Source organism: Neomonachus schauinslandi, chromosome 10 (assembly GCF_002201575.2).
Source record: "Neomonachus schauinslandi chromosome 10, ASM220157v2, whole genome shotgun sequence".
Taxonomy (NCBI): Eukaryota; Metazoa; Chordata; class Mammalia; order Carnivora; family Phocidae; genus Neomonachus; species Neomonachus schauinslandi.
The window spans coordinates 124,741,101-124,760,127 of record NC_058412.1 but is presented as its reverse complement, the minus strand read 5'-3'; the positions used below and the strand labels follow the sequence as shown (position 1 = coordinate 124,760,127).

Sequence of the window (19,027 nt, the reverse complement as noted above, 5' to 3'; positions counted from 1 at the left end):
GGAAGGCTAGTGGATGGCAGGAAGAAAGAAGGAAGGCTAGTGGATGGAAGGAAGAAAGGAAGGGAAGCAGGCCAGGTAGAGGGAAGGAAGCTAGAGAATGCACGGAAAGAAGGGAGATGGAAAATACATGGATGGGAAGATGGATGAATGGACAGTTGGAGGAAGGAGTGTGTGTGGGGGGGGAAGAAAAATGGATGATGGATGGAAAAAAGGCTAAGTAGATGGTAATGATGGGCTGGAAATACAGGTGGATGGAGGGAGGGATCAAAGGACGGACAGAGGAACAAAGAATGGAAGGAAGGAAAATGGAAGGGAGGGAGAGAAAAGGAAAGAACAGATGGACGAGGTTCTGTGGAGGGAGAGAGAGAGAACACACAAGCTAAGGCAGAGGCAGGGGAAAGAGGGAAGACTGGGAAAAGTGAGGCCAGTACTTTCTCTGACGCAGATCTGCTATGCTATTTGCACCCTGGGGCCACGTTGACTGGCATCTCCACCCCTGCAGCCGGAGCCTGGAAGTCAAAGCCAAGAGAGCTGTGTTCCCCAGAGCCTCCGCTCAGCTGGGATGGAGGCGCAGGGCTAGGTCCAGCATCAGCTTTGGCCGTGACTCCTACAGCCCTTTAGGAAGTGACAGCTCGGGAGGCTCCCCACGAAAGGGCTTTTGGGGGGGCGCAGTTCAGTGAGCCCTGAGGATGGTCTCCCAGGTCTTAAGCCATAGGCGCATGAGTTTCAATTGAGCCTGCGCCCTGCCCTGCCACCGAGCCAACATTTCGGACGAGGGGTCCCCTGCCCCAGCTTCTAAGCAGCTCCTGCACAAAGGCGAGGTGGCCCGGAGCAGGGAGCCCGTTGGCAGTATTTATGCCCAAGCTCCAGCAGCTGGAGTCATGACCTTGCTGTATCTCTGTGTTGCGTGCACGGCTTTTGAATCATTGTGAAATCAGGAGGTGGGCAAGCTAGTTGTATTTTTCTAGCTCATAGTAAAATAAACGTCTAACGATTTAAATGCAACAGTTTGCCCTGGTACCTTGCAGCCCCCTGCCCAGCCCCGGGGCACACGCCGCACCCCTGGTGGAGAGGCCCGGTTGTTGGGCACGTGCAGCGGGCCAGACTCCGTGAGGGCAGCTTTCATCTCTCCCCCAACATCATTACACCCTGGAAGCTCAGGGCTTTTCTTCTACCTGTTGAGCAGATGAGGGAACTGAGGCTAAAGGAGAGGGAGACACTTGGCCCGGGGCACACAGCCAGGCATGGGTGGAGCCAGGACTCCAAGGCAGATGGAACGGATTAGAAGGTGCTTGCCCTAAACTCAGGACACGTGTCCTGGAGAGCCGGAGATAAGCTGAACTTGGCACCTACCCTGTCTCTGGATTCTTCCCCTTGAGTGCTTTCACATGGGAGGCTGGGTGCCTGACTTGACCGAACTCAGATACCCGCTTCCACCCTTGCCCGCTTTGGTCTGTTCACCGAGGGAGCCTCGGAACCTAAGTCAGCTGGTGCTCTCCTGCTTAAAACCCTCCAATGGCTTCCTGTCACCCTGAGATTATCCCAAGCCTTCGGATGGCCCAGAGCCCCATGTGATCTGCACCCAGCTCCCACTCCCACTGCCCACCACAATCCTCCCTGCTCCTGGGCCAGCCTCCCTGTTTCCAGAACCTGCCAACGTGGACCATGCCTCAGGGCCTCTGCCCTGCTCTTCTGTCCAGCACACTCCCTGCCCGGATACCCACATGGCCCACTCCCTCACCTCGTTCAGGTGTCTGCTCAAGTGTGGCACCAAGCCTTACCTGGTTGTATCAAGTGAAGTAACAGCCTCATGACTGTCTCCTCCCTGACTCGGCTGGTCTCTCTTCGGGGCACTTTATCTGACATTATATATTCAGTTGTTTATGATCTGCTTCCCCAGCCGGAAGGTCAGTGCTTTGAGGGCAGGGATCCTGCCGTGTATCATCTGCCACTGAATCCAAAGCATTTAGCAGAGGGCCTGGCAGATGCTAAGTTTCCCCTATATCGCTGCTGCATGCCCGAGCTTACTCCCTTACTTAGAGATGGCACTGCACGCTCAGAGCGGAGAGGGGTCTTCTGACTTTAGCCCCTAAGACCCCACCATCCATGCAGGGGCTGGCCTCGCTGGCCTCGGGAGGCTGCCCCCTGGATTTGGACAAGGGCTCCCTGCACCAGCAAGCTAACGGTTTTTCCTTGTGTGAGTCTTAACTTCTCCATTGTGCACCACGGTTTCAGTTCTGCTGAGGTGCCCTGGGGGCTTCTGGCATGGGGGACATTTTTGAAAAACATTTAGGGAATAAAACCAAACTGGCTTCCCTGAGTAGCTCCAGCTGGGAATTAAATCCTTCGCCAGGAGGAGTGAATCCCACTTCGGGGCCAATGGGGAACAGCAGAGGAGTGAGACTGAAGACATTGCCTTGAAACACACATCAGTCCAGCGAAATGCCTGGCTCTGAGCTCAGGTTCAACCCACGTCGATAAAGCGCCCACTGTGTGACTTCAAACTCTTACCTCTGCCCGTTGATTCGGTATCTTTTCCGGGTGTCGCAGACACCTCAAACCCCATGTGCCCTTTACAGAAGGATGGGTTTCCCCACGCATTCCCACGTCTGCCCTGTCTGCCCATCTTGGAGCATGGCACTGTCGCCCTGGTCAGGCCAAGCCACCTCCCCGCCCCCCCCTCTCCTTTGTCCCCCCATTCAACCCATCAGGAGCCCTCTGGCTTTACCACCATCCTGAAGCCTATATCCTACCACCTTGATCCAACCCAGCTTTCTTCTCTTGCTTGGACAATTGCAATAATTTCTTTGCTGGTCTCCCAGCCTCCACCCTTCACCTCCTATTGCCCGTTCTCCACACAGCAGCCAGAGTAGTCGTTTTAAAACATAAACTAGATCATGCAGCTTTTCCCGTTTAATGCTCTGTGGCCCCACGGCTGTCCACAGCACTTAGTATAAACTCTGATGTCCCTGACCCGTGTCTGGCTCACACCTCCCTCTCCAGACTCATTTATCCCAGTCGCCCCTGCGCTTTCACTCATTCACTACAGTCACTGTGGCCTTCACACACTTCCCACCGCAGGGCCTTTGCATGTGCTGGTCCCACCTCCCTAGATCTCCACCTGGCTGGCTGCTGTCATCATTCAAGCCTTGGTTCAAGCGTCACCTCCTCAAGAGGCCTTCCCTGACTTCTTTGAGAATGCTGACCGCGCCCCCCCAAGCCTACCCCCTCTCCCATCACTCACTAGCACATCTCATTGTTTTATTTTCTTCATGACCTTTTCATTAAATGAACTTTCTCATTTATGGATTTGTTTGGCTGTTTACTGCTGAGGCCCTGGGGATTGAGGGTGACACAGCTGGGGTTCCTGCCCTCATGGAGCCAACATTTTAAGGAGGAGATCTTGAGAGACTAAACCTACCCTGGACTTTTCAACCACAAGAGCCAATAATTTCCTTTCATTTGCTAAAGTCAGTCAGGCTTTGTCATTTGCAATCAGCCGACTCTTTATTACATTAGGCTCCACAAATACTTGCTGAATTCAATTGCCATGTTTGTTTTGTTCATTAGTTCTCTCCCTCCCTGCCTCCCTTCTCCCTCTTTTTCCCCAAGACACGAGAGGTCACTGTAAAGTGGGCCTGCACGTTGCATCTGGCTGAAGGGACAGTCCTGGGCTTGATGCTCACAGAACCCACCACGCCCATGTTCTCCTTTGTAATCAATGAGTTTCTACATAGATCCTCTCTTTGATTCCTCAAAAAGTTGAAAATAGAGCTACCCTACGACCCAGCAATTGCACTACTGGGTATTTACCCCAAAGATACAAATGTAGTGATCTGAAGGGGCACATGCACCCCAATGTTTATAGCAGCAATGTCCACAATAGCCAAACTGTGGAAGGAGCCGAGATGTCCATCAAAGATGAATGGATAAAGAAGATGTGGTATATATATACGATGGAATACTACTCAGCCATCAAAAAAAAAAAGAAATCTTGCCATTTGCAACAACATGGATGGAACTGGAGGGTATTATGCTGAGTGAAATAAGTCAACCAGAGAACGACAATTATCATATGCTCTCACTCATATGTGGAATTTGAGAAACAAGACAGAGGATCATAGGGGAAGGGAGGGAAAAATAAAACAAGATGACATCACAGAGAAAGACAAACCGTAAGAGACTCAATCATAGGAAACAAACTGAGCGTTGCTGGAAAGGAGGGGGGATGGGGGGATGGGGTAACTGGGTGATGGACATTGAGGAGGGCATGTGATGGAATGAGCACTGGGTGTAAGACTGATGAATCACTGAACTCTACCCCTGAAACTAATAATACACTGTATGTTAATTGAATTTAAGATGTTGGGCAGAGAACATCAATTCCACTTCACAGATAGGAAGGCTGAGGCCCAAATGGCTTGCCTAGGCTGGACGGAAAACAAGACTGATCATTTCAGCAAGGATTTCCTCCTCTGGAATTTCAGGACCGCAGACCAGAAGGGAAAACCTGTATCCCTTCCTGATGATACACACTAGTCATGCTCTGGGGCAACCAGGCCAGATCAGAATTCAGAGCCTTTGTATTTCTACTTCACAGGCTAGTCCCAGGGATTGTTGATTCCAGGAAAAAATATTCCTGCTAAGATAATCAGGACTGTTCTTTCATACACAGTATAATTTTAGATTACCTTCATTTTTCAATCTGGTAAACCAAAAATGCAAATACAATTTACAAAGCCATTAGATCCCCACATTAATCCTCTTATCAGCCAAAAAAACCTTCTCACCTTGGGGAAAGCTGCTTGCTCTTTCATCAGAGGTAAAATCATGCATTGTGTTTCCCTCCTTGCTTTGGCTACCAGGGAGCACAGAGAGATTAACTCTGAACTTCACTGCAGTAGTTGGCCTGAGCTAGATTTTTCTGGTACAGTGCCTCACCCTTATTTGTTAATTTAGCTTTCTATTCCTTTGCCTTGCTTTAATAGTTCAATTTTAAATATGTTTTCCATTTGAAATTCTTCTCAAATCTTTCTGCCACAGGCTGGGTATAAACAAAGGAGTTAAACTGATTTCTGACGTTGTCCTCCCCCCCACCCCCCTTCCTATCTCTTTTGCCACTTGCCTCAGTGCACAGGAGCAGATAGTAAATAAGCCCCAGTCCCTCGGCTTGCTCTCTGTCTTCGTAAAACATGTTTTCAGGGGAATGTAAATTGTTTTTAAAAGCTTCCATCCTGGCCCACTGCTAATTATTACTGACCCAGGAGGATCTGTACTAATTTGCCTTAATAAACTTATTAAATAGTAAATTTCAGGAGGAAGAGACGACACAGCCTTTATTGGATTAGCGAAACTGCCAGAGCAGAGAGAAGCCCGTTGGTCGCATGGGGAAGCTGGGGAGATCAGTGGGCCAAGTGTGTTTTCAATAAACTGTCGCTGGCCACGGTTTTGTGCCTTCTTGGGGGTTGTCAGCAAAAATTTCTAGCCTCCAAAGGAAAAAGGAAAAACAGAAAAGAGAAAAGGCAGCTCAGAGCAGAGAGGGGTCTTCTGACTTTAGCCCCTAAAGCCCCACCATCCATGCAGGGGCCGGCCTTGCTGGCCTCGGGAGGCTGCCCCCTGGATTTGGACAAGGGCTCTTCCCCCGAACCCGACGCAGGTCATTAAGCATGGGGACTACGACACGGAACGGGCGGGCAATGCCAAACCTCCAGGTCGTTGAAGAACAGATGTGTATCTGCAAGGTTGAAGATCATTTCTTCCATCATCAGGCCGATGCGCACCGACGTCGTGGTGTCCTGGTAGAAAGAAGGGACAGAGTCACCTGCCAGCAGGGCCTCTCTCTCCCATACCCCTCCCCCCGAAAGGCAGTCACGGACATTCCTGATGGACTCCCACGCGGTCCAGGCTGTGTCTCTGCGTGGGGTCAGGGTGATGATGCTGGATGGCTTCCGAGATTTCACTCCTAGGTGCCCCTAGTTTCTACTTGCCCTCTTTAGTACTGCAATCTCCCCCATATGCCCCTGCAACTGCAACTGTGCTCAGCATTGCCAGATCCGGGAATGGCAGCAAGAAAGGAGGGCCCCTCCCAGCCCTTCCGCTTCCAGGGAGGCCTGGAATACTAAAGGGAAGTGGCGTAGACTGGGGAAAACCCACCGGGAGAGCGGACGCGTTGGTTCTCTCTTTACTACAGTCTCTCTGTGGATGCTGTTGTACTACTCCCGGTACATGCAACATCATTGTTTTCTCACAAGAGTTTTAATTATAAAAGCAAGCACATAAACAAAACCCCATTAGGGTCCCTCTGTACCCCGGAAAACTAGGCCACCACTGAAAAAGTAAAGTCATGTGAGAGTTACTGACATGAAACTAGCACCAAGATATGAAGTAGCAAAAGCAAGATGCACCACAGTAGGAGGTGTGAAACCCAACTGGGCAGTCAAAGGGTCCCTTTTCGCTCCCTCTCTCCTATACACGTGCTGAGGTAGACAACCTGTAGGAGGACGATCTCCACCGGGGGTTGGCACGCTAGAGCCATGGGCCCAATCTGGCCTGCTGCCTGTTTGTGTATGGCTCATGAGCTAGGAACGACTTTATACATTTTTTCCTTTAAGAGAGAGAGAGAGCCCACGTGCGTGTGTGCAAGTGGGGGAAGGGGAAGAGGGAGAGAGAGTCTTTTTTTTTTTTTTTTAAGATTTTATCCATTTACTTGACAGAGAGAGACACAGCGAGAGAGGGAACACAAGCAGGGGGAGTGGGAGAGGGAGAAGCAGGCCTCCCGAGGAGCAGGGAGCCCGATGCGGGGCTCGATCCCAGGACCCCGGGACCACGACCCGAGCCGAAGGCAGACACCTAACGACTGAGCCACCCAGGTGCCCGGGAGAGAAAATCTTTAGCGGGCTCCACACCCAGCATGGAGCTCAATGTGGATCAAGTCCCACGACCCCTGAGGTCATGACCTGAGGCGAAATCAAGAGTCAGACACTCAACTGACTGAGCCACCCAGGCACCCCGACTTTTTACATTTTTAAACAGTGTATTGTCTATGGTTGCTTTTGCACTTTGAAGGCAGAGGTCAGCATGAGCCACAGAGACCCTGTGTCCTGCAAAGCCTAAAATATTTACTCTCTGGCCCTTAGCAGGAAAAGTCTGCCAATCCCTGATATATACCCTCCCTGTTGAACTCAGATGTGACCATGTGACTTGCATTGGGTAATGATATGTGAGCAGAAGTTATGTTTCATTTCTGGTCTGGAGCTTTAAGAGCAAGTGGTTGGTCATGCTCTCTCGTCCCACTTCACGAGACTAAATGTTCCACAGAAAAGATAATGTGGGTCAGAGCTGCGACAGACCAGAAGGGGCATGTACCATAAAAGAGAAGTAGATGACATTTGGGGGATGTTTGTTACTGCAGCATAACCTCACCTAACCTAACTAATACACATGAAAAATACTTGGCACAATGGTTCTCAATTCTGGCTGCACACTATAATGATTGGGGGCATGTTAAAAATCCTGATGCTCAGACCCTCCCCCAGGCCGATAAAATCAGAATTTCTGAGGATGGGGTCCAGGCATCAGGAATTTTGAACTCTCTCCACCCACCCAGTTTCAATGTGCAGTCAAGGTTAAGAACCACTGGTCTAAAAGGATATACAACACTTAGTAATATTCCAGGTTAATATCCATTAAATGCTTTCTCTGTGCCACTGTACAAATTAACTTAATTCATTTAATTCCCACAAAGACTTATGAGTTGAACATGATTATTTTCCCATTTTACAGATGAGAAAACTGAGACCGAAAATGGTTAGGTAACTTGCTCAAGGCCCTGCAGCTGGTGCGTGCTGGGATTTGAACCCAGGTCGTGTGGCCCCAGAGCAGCATTGCTTGTGTGGAGGCCTTGGAGGGGCTGGAGTGGCAGGAGGCGTGAAGGGGACCTGCTTGAATTTTTCACGGACAGGCTGTCTTAGTTCTAATATAAAAATAAATAATTAATGACATAAACCCTTTCTGACCCTGAAAAAAAAAAAGGAAAAAAAAATGTAGCTGGTGATCTCAGCTTCACACACACGACTGTGAAGAATCAAGCCCAGGAACACAGCCATTAGGTGAAACACCTCATTAGGACCCCAAAAGCCAAAGCTTAGCACTCCAGGTCCTGGCTGGAAGGCGGCAGGGTAGAGTACTCAGTGAAAAATGAAGAAAAAATGAGGAAAGAAAGCGTTTCAGGGCCAAGCTGGGAATCGGTGTGTGACCTGGGAAAGGGTTTTGGGGGGTGTTTCCACACATTACTCACCCCCAAATCATTTCACCCCTGCATGATTACACGTTGCTTCTTGGCGAGGCCGTGCACCTAACGACAGATGAGCAGCCCTCTGTGTGCTAGACAAGAGCAAGAAGCTGCCGTCCACACTCATCTGCTGAAAGGATTTATGTAGAAAAATGTCAACTCCCAGGCCAGTGCATAAAACAGGAAAAGCACTTATTGTATATGGAATGGTCTGTCTGTGAAAAGTATTTTGTGTAGCTAGAAGAAGACAAATACTCAATACTGATACAGTTGAAATTACATCTTATCGATACTGGCAGGATGTGGGGAGGAAGTCTGCATGTGTGTGATGGGGGCCAGGCAAGGGAAGAGGGCTACATTCTCATCTTCTAGTTTGGGAAGCCAGGGAGCATGCCTAAAATGGAAAAAAAAAATCAAGAAATAATAACATAATCAGGTTACTTAGAAATTTGGAGGTAAGTACCAAAAGAATCAGCAAGGGTTGAAAGTTGTTGCCTGTGGGCAGAAAGAAAGGGTTTGTGTGGGGTCCACTGGGGACTGCTGTTTCTCTTAATACTTTCTTTTGTAGAACTATGAGTTTTAAAGTATATGCATGTATTTCCTGGATTAAAAGAAAGCTAAATTAAAAATAAAAGGGAACATACTGAGTAATTCCACTTCCCATTATCTATTCTAGAGAAAAACCCATGCAGATGAACAAGGGCCATGTAAAAAGATGTTCATTACAGAACTGTTTGTAAATACCAAAGACCAAATAGTTTAGCTGTCCAGCCAAAGGTTACTAGAGAAATAAAATGTAGTATATTCGTTTGGTGGAAAACTAAATTCAGTTGAAAGAAATGAAGTACATCTCCATGTATTAGCATGGACATGTCAAAAAAAAATAATATCGAGTGAAATTGTTTTCTGAAAGTTATATACTGCATGTTATTGGCATTTACAAAAAACACATACCATGTTACTACATATTTTCCACAGACACTTATATATTTATAAATTTCTGAAAGGATATACCTAGAGTAAAAACAGTAATTACTTCTGGAAGGCAGAGAGGTGGGGACAGGAATTAGAGGTAAAGATGAAAGTGAACTTTAGCACGAGCTAGAATATTTTTTTTTAAAGATTTTATTTATTTGACAGAGAGAGCCAGAGAACACAGGGGAGGGAATGGGAGACGGACAGGGAGAAGCAGGCTCTGCACTGAGCAAGGAGCCCAATGTGGGGCTCGATCCCAGCCCCTGGGATCATGACCTGAGCCGAAGGCAGATGCTTAACCATCTGAGCCACCCAGGCGCCCCCAAGCTAGAATATTCTAAAATGTTTTGAAAGAGAAGGGATTCAATACTTACCATATAATTAAAAATTAAAACAAAATTTTGAGGCGCCTGTCTGGCTCAGTTGGTGGAGTGTGAGACTCTTGATCTCCGGGTTGTTTGTTGGCGCCCCACGCTGGGTGTAGAGATTACTTAAAAATAAAATCTTTTAAAAAAATTCAAACAAAAATTGAAAGACGCCCAGATGCTTCTGAGGAGAACCTTTAGAATACCCATCTACTCCTTGAGAATTCTCATTGTTTCAGGTTTTCCTAAAATCTGCCTGCATGCTGGGTGGAGATTGTTCTGAACTCCACAAGTGGGACCTCTTTTCAAGGAGTTTGATAAAAACTAGCTGTAAGAGGTGGAAAAGTCTAGACTAACCCAACTGTCCCAGGAGTTAAGTAACAGAGTGTGACCCTGAGCCAGACCACTTTATCCAAGTAGAAAATGTTTTTCCAGGATTGCAAAGACTGAGGAACTAAGAATAAAAACACACACACATACAAAGAGGTGGAGACTCAGCAGTAATTAACGTGAAACCCATCCCGAGTGAGGGCAAGACGAAAGCCACCGGTTTTGTCTCATGCTGCATGCCGAATCCATTCCTAATATACTCCACAAACACACCACCTTGGTCTGTTGGCTTCAGTCACTCTGTGCAGCTCGGAGGGGGATCCTTTTCTGATCTAGCACGTCTCCCTGTCAAATAAAGCCTAACACAGGGAAGCCTTCACGCCATGTTCTTCAGCTAAAAACAGACCACTAACCCATTCAAACCCACTCTGACCCCTCTACCACCTGAGGTTGCGGTGAGGTTTATGTAACAGGCACTCCACAAGCGCGGTCATTGTCAAAAGCTCCCAGGCCACGTCCTCAAGCCCTTACGCAAAGAACCTGCGTCTGTACACCCAGCAGGAACACCCCAAACCAGGTGGTACCTTACGAAAACCACCTCTTAATCACAACATACTCTTTGGATTAAAAAAATACCAGCCTTGTTTAGGTTCATTTCCTAAACAAGCAACAGCAGACACAGATTGTTTTTAACAAATGATCAATTTAAACCAGAAGGGAGAACTGAGAAAAGGGATTTTTTTTTTCCCCCCCAAAACAAGCTTCAATTTGTAACTTGTCCATCAAAGGACCGTGCTGGGGGCGGGTAGGGTTGGGTGGACGGAAGGTCATCTTTGTTTGACTTGAGAGTTTGGGGGTGGTTCTCTCCCAGAGAGGGGACAAATCAAAGGCACTGCAGATTTTTTCAACGTGTTCTAATGATCCCTCCCCATATTGGCGTGGCCAGCTGGGCTGTGCGCGCGTTCATTCAGGAGGTGGATGCGGAGGCTCCGAGCTTTGGCACCCTGCCTCGGGGCGGATGCTGTGGGCCTGGACGCAGCTCTGCAATCTAGTTATCATGCATTCTTGGTGAAGTTCTCTAACAAGAGGTGGATGGTGGGGACTTTCTCCACATGGGCTGCTCTAAGATCTGCCCTGTGGATCAGTAATTCAGTTGTCTTGTGACGCACGGTTGTATCTCCTAGATCGACGGGATAGGGTAAGAGCATGAAAACAAAAGTCTTTCCTAATAGGAAGTTAATCTGATGTCACACAAACTCGAATGAAGAAAACGGCACACGGATTCTTGGAGGTTTCCAATTCTGAACACAAACGTTACTCGGGTTAATTAAGACGACGGGCTGTTTAATACCAAGTCTCCATTGTGCCCAAATTTACAAGCTCCCCATTTTAAGCCATATTCTTGGAGGTCTACTTCCCAACCCCTATTGATTAGGAGGCAACATTTTCATTTCAAGAGGAGTCCAAGTTTTTACCAGTTGTTTAAATGAGTAACTCTACCTGTCCACTATAGAAATCCCCTCTCTGAGCTTACCCTGTTTTCTGTTTTTAAGCATGTAGCACTTTGGTTGTAGATGGTTTCAATGCATGTTTCGTTCAAAGAAGTGAGATCCACACACTATTTATTCAACATCACAACAACCCTTTGAACAAAAGGAAGGCACGTTCTAATCTTATCCTGAAACCTTAGGTGACTGGGGGCCTTTGGGTTCTTTTGCAGCTGGTTGAGTAATAATACTAGCTAATTTTTGAGTGCTTTGGAGTAGAGGTTAAGAGAGTGGGCTCTCAGCCAGACTGCTTATGACTAAGGCCAGTTCCACCTCTTACCAGCTAGATGACCTTGTACAAGTTACTTAACTTCTGCATGCCTCAGTTTGTCATCTGTAAAATGGGGTTACTTACCACACAGGGTTGTTGTAAAGATCAGATGGCTTTTTCAAAGTGCTGGTTATAATCGCGTAAGTGAAAGTTTACTTTAATGGCCAGCATTACAAAAGAAAAAAAAAATGGAAGAAATACAAGAGAATCTGTGGCCTGCTGTCTGTTTTTGTAAATAAAGTTTTATTGGAACACAGCAAGGCCCATTTGTTCTTAATGTTCATGTCTGCTTTTGCACTACAATGGCAGAGTTGGTAGTCACTACAGAGCCTAGCCTAAGTCTAAAGTATTTATTATCCCTTTATTTTTTTTAAAAAAGATTTATTTATTTATTTATTTATTTGAGATAGACGGTGAGAGCATGAGCGGGGGGCAGGGGCGGAGAGGGGCAGAGGGAGAAGCAGGCTCTCCACTGAGCAGGGAACCCAATGTGGGGCTCAATCCCAGGACCCTGGGATCATGACCTGAGCCGAAGGCAGACGCTTAATGACTGAGCCACCCAGGCGCCCCTATTTTTATTTTTTTTAAAAGATTTTATTTATTTATTTGACAGAGAGAGACAGTGAGAGAGGGAATACAAGCAGGGGGAGTGGGAGAGGGAGAAGCAGGCTCCCTGCTGACCAGAGAGCCCGATGCGGAGCTCGATCCCAGGACCCTGGAATCACGACCTGAGCCGAAGGCAGACGCTCAAGCGACTGAGCCATCCAGGCGCCCCTTATTATCCTTTTATAGAAAAAGTATGCCAATCCCTAGAATAGATGACAAATACCAGAGTATGTCATATACAGTAATGGTGAACTTCTATTTCAGTTGGAGTGTGTTAAGTTTGTGTGCATTTGAGACAGAGGAAGGGTTGTCGGGGGAGAGATGGGTCATGGTATAAAATGTGTTTCTTCCTGAGGCAGCTTGGGGACTAGAACTCAGGTCTGATCTGACACCAGATTCCACAATCCTCTGGTTATGTCATAATGCCTGTTATAGCGTCTCTGCTCTGAGGCAATGTCTGCCTTCCGTGACTCAGCTGCGTGACTGGAAAGAAGTGTGATGTCTCCCCTGGACTATCCAGATGGACCGGGCCCAGTATCTGGTGGTCTCCACATAAGCTGAGCCATTCAGCTGGTTTCCTGTGGGGTCCCTGCTGTGAAGATTTGGAGGCTGTCCGGAAAGGGTTAACTGGGCAGGCCTGGGTTGCTCGAACCCTGTGCATTCCTAAGCAGGTCAGTCTTCCAGACTGGTCCTTGGCTCCTGGTAGATGAGCCTTGGGCCGCGCAACGCTAGTTGATCAGATGGTTTCTGCTAACAGTGGGATTATGGAGAGTGCCTGTTTTTGTTCTGGGGGCTGGAGTCTGAGTAGCTGAGGTGCTGTGTGCCTATAGCATGGAGCCCAATAAGATCCTGGACCCCGGGGCTCAGGTGAGCTCCACTGGTTGGTCACACCCGACATGTGTTGTCACATCAGTGCCAGCAGAATTTAGAGGAACATCTGTGCTCCACTGGGAGAGGATTCTGGAAGCTGGTGCCTACTTTCTCCCGGATCTTATTCCATGTGCCTTTTCCCTTCGCTGATTTTAACCTGTGGCCTTTCACTGTAATAAACACTGTGGACATAATAGCTCTTCTGAGTCCTGTGGGTCCTTCTAGCAGCTCATCAAGCCGGAGGGTGGTCTTGAGGGCCCCTGACACGGGGTCTTTATTAGACACTTTGAAAAAACACCAACTGGTGAGAAAAAGGGGCAGCGGCGTGATATTGTGGAGCTACCTAATCTCTCTGGGAATGAATTTTCAAGTCTGTAAATAAGCAGTTATTAATTTTTAGTAAAAATAATACCCATTATTGGCCTCCCAGGATGATTTCATAACCCAGGCCTGGCCAGAACCATAGTGACTGGTTCCCGGATGGTCATGTGGCCAGTGGGAGCCCCTGAGAATTGGCGCTAGGACATTAGCTGTAACCGGTGGGAAAGCAGCAGCTTCTTACCCCCGGCGTGGCTGAGCTGGTAGAACCTCCGCCGGAGAATGCTGGCAGCCGCCTCTGTCACCACACGGGTGGAGCCTCCCTCACAAGACACACGGCTTCATACACAATAATTTGGGGACTGGATCCCACTGTTCCTGAAGTCTCCTTCTGGACATATTGGTCATTAAGAGCAGATACATTTTCCTTTTTGGCTTAAACCAATGTGTGTTGAGTTTTTGTCACTTATAACCTAAAATTCTTGACTCCGCTTTGCCATCTCCCCGTGTCTGTGCAAAACCGGGTGTTTCCAACATTGCCAATGTCCAGTGGGCAAGCTCAAGTGCTTCTACACATCTTAACAACGACCAAGTTTTGCCAGGCGGCACTTTAGAAAGACTGAATGTCTTGTCTTCTGATGGCACCTCTTAACAGCCTTTCCCCAAGGTGATATAAACCAAGATCTGGGATATTATCTGGTCTGAGAGCACTAATCTCTCTTTCACACAAGCACTGTCTAATGAGGCAACTGGCTTCCTGCAAATGACCACCACAAACTGCTTCCACCTTCGAGGGTGTGCATGCAAGTGGCCACAGGCAAGCAGCTCCATGAAGCAAAAATCACTGAGAGCATCAATCATGGAGTTAGTGGGACCCGAGTTCAAATCCTGGGGGCTGCCATTCCCCAAGGACCTGACCTTGCATAAGATGTTCATACTTCCTGGGCCTCAGTTTCCTCATCTAATACAATCAGTGGATCCCTCCCAGGAATCCTGGAGGATAATGCATGTGTGATGACCTGCTCCTGGTGTTAGGTATTATTAGCAAAAAGCGGCAGGGTCCAGAATCTTCCATTAGAAAACCTTCCCTGCTTGGAAATTCCCGTGCAATAGTTTAACCTGGTATTTTCCAAACCATGGCCATACTCGTTACACCTTTGTAAGTTCTGTCCCACCGCAGGGCAACTGGGCTAACTTAACATTTTCCTTTAATTCAGCTACCTGTCCCTGCTTTTTAACTTAAACGCATGTAGCTGAGAAACAAGCTTGTTATCACGACATAAATGGCAATCTGTTCCACTCACTGTACCTGGAAGGTAGGCACGAAGATAAGCAGAGGTGTTAGGTCCCCGGGGCCGCCTTTTTCAGCTGCTGGAGGCCACCTACATGCCCGGTGCCTCCGCTTCAACTCCTTCCTTCTGTCCTCCCATCTCTTACTGCGCCCTCTGATCTCCTGCCTCCCTCTTGTGAGGACCCTCGTGATGATAATGGGGCCACTTAATCACATCTGCCATAGCAGGTAAGAGTCACAGGTCCTGGGGACTGGACGTGGACATCTTTCAGGGGCCACTGGTCTGCCTTCCACATCAGGCAAGGATGAAATTACAAAATGCTGCTCTTCTGGGCACATCATCTCCTGTACTAGGTTTTAAGGCAGTGGTTCTCAGCAGAGGTGACCCATCCTCCTAGAGGGTAGTCTGGCGGTTTTGGTGGTCATAATAATTGGCTGGGGGGGGGTAGTGGTACTTGGGAGTGTGTGATAGGAAATATATATTTGGTTTTTGTCCCCTTTCCTGGCACAGAGTTCCTAAAACCCTGGAATTTCCTAAGTGATGAGAGCACTAAGAGTGAACTAGGTGTCTCGTTATTCAGAACAAGCCCTTTTGGACCACAGTGAGTTTATGTCAATGAGGTGACTTTTGAAAAGCCCCTAAAGGGATGCCTGGGTGGCTCAGTTGGTTAAAGGTCTGCCTTCGGCTCAGGTCATGATCCTGGGGTCCTGGGATCAAGCCCCGCACTGGGCTCCCTGCTCAGCGGGGAGCCTGCTTCTCCCTCTCCTGCTGCCCCTGCTTGTGCTCTCTCTCTGTGTCAAATAAATAAACAAACAAATAAATAAAATAAAATAAAAAAGCCCCTAAAGATGGGGGCTAGTTGCCAGGAAAACCAACAAGGGATTACAGGGCTGGACCTTTCAGTCCCATTCCCTGACCTCCAAGGAGAGGAGTGGGGCTGGAGGTTGAGTTCACTCACCAATGGCCAATGATTGAACCAATCATGCTAATGTGCTATAAAAACCCAGTTCTTCTACTCATACAGAATGGCTCTGGATTTTCCTCTCTTAAATGCAAATCTTTTAAATGAGAAGCAGATACACGTTTCAGGTTCCTTCACTGTGTCTCCTATTGTGGTCAGGCCTGGGTATTTACATATTGAAATACATATTAAAATGTTTTTTCTTTTCATTATGTTACATTCAAGAGATTATATTCTTTTTTTTTTTTTTTAAAGTCGTGAGTGGGTGGGCTGTATTATTTAGATTTTCATTTCAGGGTAGTAAATAGGGCATTTTAAGTTATTTATTTTAAAAGAGGCTTTTGAAAAATTAAAAAAATAAAAAGGGGCTTTGGATGGGGTGATCAAGTTGAAATCTGCTTTAGGAAAATCTGGCAGTGAAGCGGTGACTCAAATCCTGATGCCAAGGGCAACCATGCTGTCCACCGTCCCCTACCGAGATAGGGAAGCAGAAGAGACTCCATTTTAGAAAGGCTCCACTCTGTTGTTTCTCTGCTAGGCCCTGTTTACTCCTCTTCTACATTTCACCTTGCATCTGAGTCAACCAAAGAAGCGATGTCCCCGTCTCAAGGGGGAAACAAGAAAGTGAATTGTTCTCAGAGTTTCGTCCTAGACCTTCAAACACCTGATAATATCTAAGAAGAACCGGATTCCCGAGCTCGAGGACACTAGTTTCGAACAAATCTCTTTCTCGACACTGGCCTCAACACCCCTGCCTTCGGTGGTTTATGGAATAACACCTATTGTTCACGTGACTCTCGCCTTTGATGGGACCCTACCCTGGATTCCTGAGGGAACATCTACCCCAGACCCCTTTCCAATGTAAACCCCTAACCCCAAGCTGCGGGGAGCCTCACCTCTCCTTTTTGGAGTCTCTCAGACCTCTGCTATACTCTATCACTCACACTATTCAGTCAACTCTGCTCTGTCTCCAGGCTGTATTTGATTTCTATCTGCACAAAGCCAAGAACTCTTTTGGCTGGTCCTGCAGGATGCCCTCTGGATCCTCCGAATGTTCTGTGTCACTACAGTGTGCTTCGTGGCAGGAAACTCTCTGGCTGGGGGTGGGAGGGAGCAGAGTCCATGCGGCTGCAGCTCACAAAAGCACCTGTCGGCCCCAGGACGTCACTCTGTCCTTACGCCTCAATTTCCCCAATCTCTTCAAAAGCGAGGGATTAAGAGACACTTCCTCCAAATAATACTACTCTTTATTAGAGCTCTCCTGGTTTTTGAGTGCCTGCTATGTGCTGAGCCCCACGCTTAGTGCTTTACCTTATTTCCCAGGGGCCTTTAGTCCCTCACCAAGAGAAGGAGGTGTGAGGGAGGAAGAGAACAAGTGCATCTGCTGCTAGGCTACCTATATAGACAGTTAGCTTCCCCTCTCCCCCAGATCTGGGGTCTATGAAGCAGCCAGAGTGCCCTTTTTAAGACAAAAATCACAGCTGTTTTTCCTCATTTAAAATCCACTAACTTCCCCTGGCCCTCTGAGGAAAGCTAACATCTCTTAGTGGCCACCATCTACTTCTCTCCAATCCACCTATCTGCTCTCTGAACTTGCCAAACCCGCTCCTGCCTCAGGGCCTTTGCACTTGCTGTTCCCTCTGCCTGGAATTTCCTTTCCCCAGGTGCTTTCATGGCTGGCTCCTTCATGACATTCAGTTCCCACTTTCAGCACCAGACAGGCCTTCTCCGATCATTCCATCTAACCCTGATGCCAACCATGCTCACTCTACATCCCTTACCCTGGTACAGGTTTTAACAGCATTTATCAAGATCTGAAACGATCTTTCTTATTTATGATTTTTGGTGCTTCCAGGAGGCAAGCTCTGTGAGAGCTACTCCTATGGCCCCTGAGCCTGGAACACAGCCCAGTAAACAGCAGGAGCTCAGGTGAATATTTTTTAAACGAATGTATGAGTTTATGTGAGCTTTACATACATTACCAGATTTCCTCCTCAAATCCTTTTTCCTGTTTTACAGAGAAATCAAGATGTAAAGCAATGAAGTGACTTGTCCAGGGTCACCCTGCTAATAAGCGGCAGAGCTGGGTTTCAAACTCCTGACTATCTGACTAAGAAACCAAAATCTTACCCACTTTACTCATGGACTATGTCTTCACAGGAACTAAGAGCATAAAGTATTTTATTCAGGAGAAGAGGCTTAAGGCAGATTATAATCAGGTTTTTCTTTCTGTAAATGCCTGATTTAGAACTGTTGATGTCTACTTTTAATGAAATAAATGGTTCATTTAATTAAATTACACTCGCAAAGTTGGGAGAAATGACAAGCAGCTGCTTTGTACAAATCAGCCCCGCCTCTTTCCTCAGGTCTCAGGCTGGCTTGCCTTTCTAATAACTGCTGGGCTTCAGAGAGGATAAAAGGAGGGCCCAGGGGTGGGAAAGGATCTCCCCTTATTGCCTCTGAGCATTTGTGCCTTTCATTTCCTGGACTTGATATGGAAAAGCTAAGTTCCCTGGTAAATCCCTCATTTCTCAGCTGCCCTCCTCTCCGCCCCCAAGGCCAGGCTGCGGGAACCAGACACCTTGGCTGAGAGTGGAAATCAGATCACATTAGCCGCCCCTGCAGGGCTCCGAATCCTTTTTTTGCCCCCAGCTTTTCCTCCCATTTACTGGCAGCCCATAACTTTTTAGGATGTCATTTAGGAGTCAAAAAGGAGATGTGCTGTGGAAAGACTCATTTTGGTCACTGGCTTTTGGGCCTCTTTAGACCCATTAATGGTTATCAAATGCAGTGCTTCCAAAAGTATTTTTCAGAAGCCAACCATCCAATGATCACACAAAAAACAACCCTGTACATGCTGCCTTGTTCTCACAGTGATCCACGGTTGGTGATGCCTGTTTTCTCCTAATCAGGGGTGTCTCTGGTGGAACGCCATGATCGGTCCTTGGACATGAGGACGGGGCAGTCCACAGTCTTTACTCCGAGCTGCTGGGATTCTGACATCCTAAGTGTTAAACCCAGTTGCAGTCTCTGAGCAGACCCAGTCCCAGATGCAAGTCCTCCTGGACTGTTTGCTTCTCTTTCCTGCTCCAGACACAGCTCGGACTGCTCCCAGTGTTGGGGGAGTCTTGGTGGCTTGAAAGAGGCATCTGAACACTTAGCATGAAGCTTCTTGGATGGTGAAATGAGTTAACCCTGCTTC

At 47.6% G+C, this 19,027-nt stretch overlaps 1 protein-coding gene and 1 pseudogene across 2 annotated transcripts in view; both read right to left on the bottom strand.

Moving 5' to 3' along the window:
- LOC110579535 overlaps window positions 1–2,566 on the bottom strand; it is a 10,924-nt pseudogene extending 8,358 nt beyond the window's left edge.
- Window positions 1–19,027, bottom strand: part of EYA2 (EYA transcriptional coactivator and phosphatase 2) — a 184,192-nt gene that overhangs the window by 44,849 nt on the left and 120,316 nt on the right. For both annotated transcript variants that reach the window (XM_021689061.1, XM_044918691.1), the window contains exon 9: window positions 5,706–5,795. In XM_021689061.1, coding sequence (XP_021544736.1) covers window positions 5,706–5,795 — 90 coding nt within the window. The remainder of the gene's footprint in view (window positions 1–5,705; window positions 5,796–19,027) is intronic.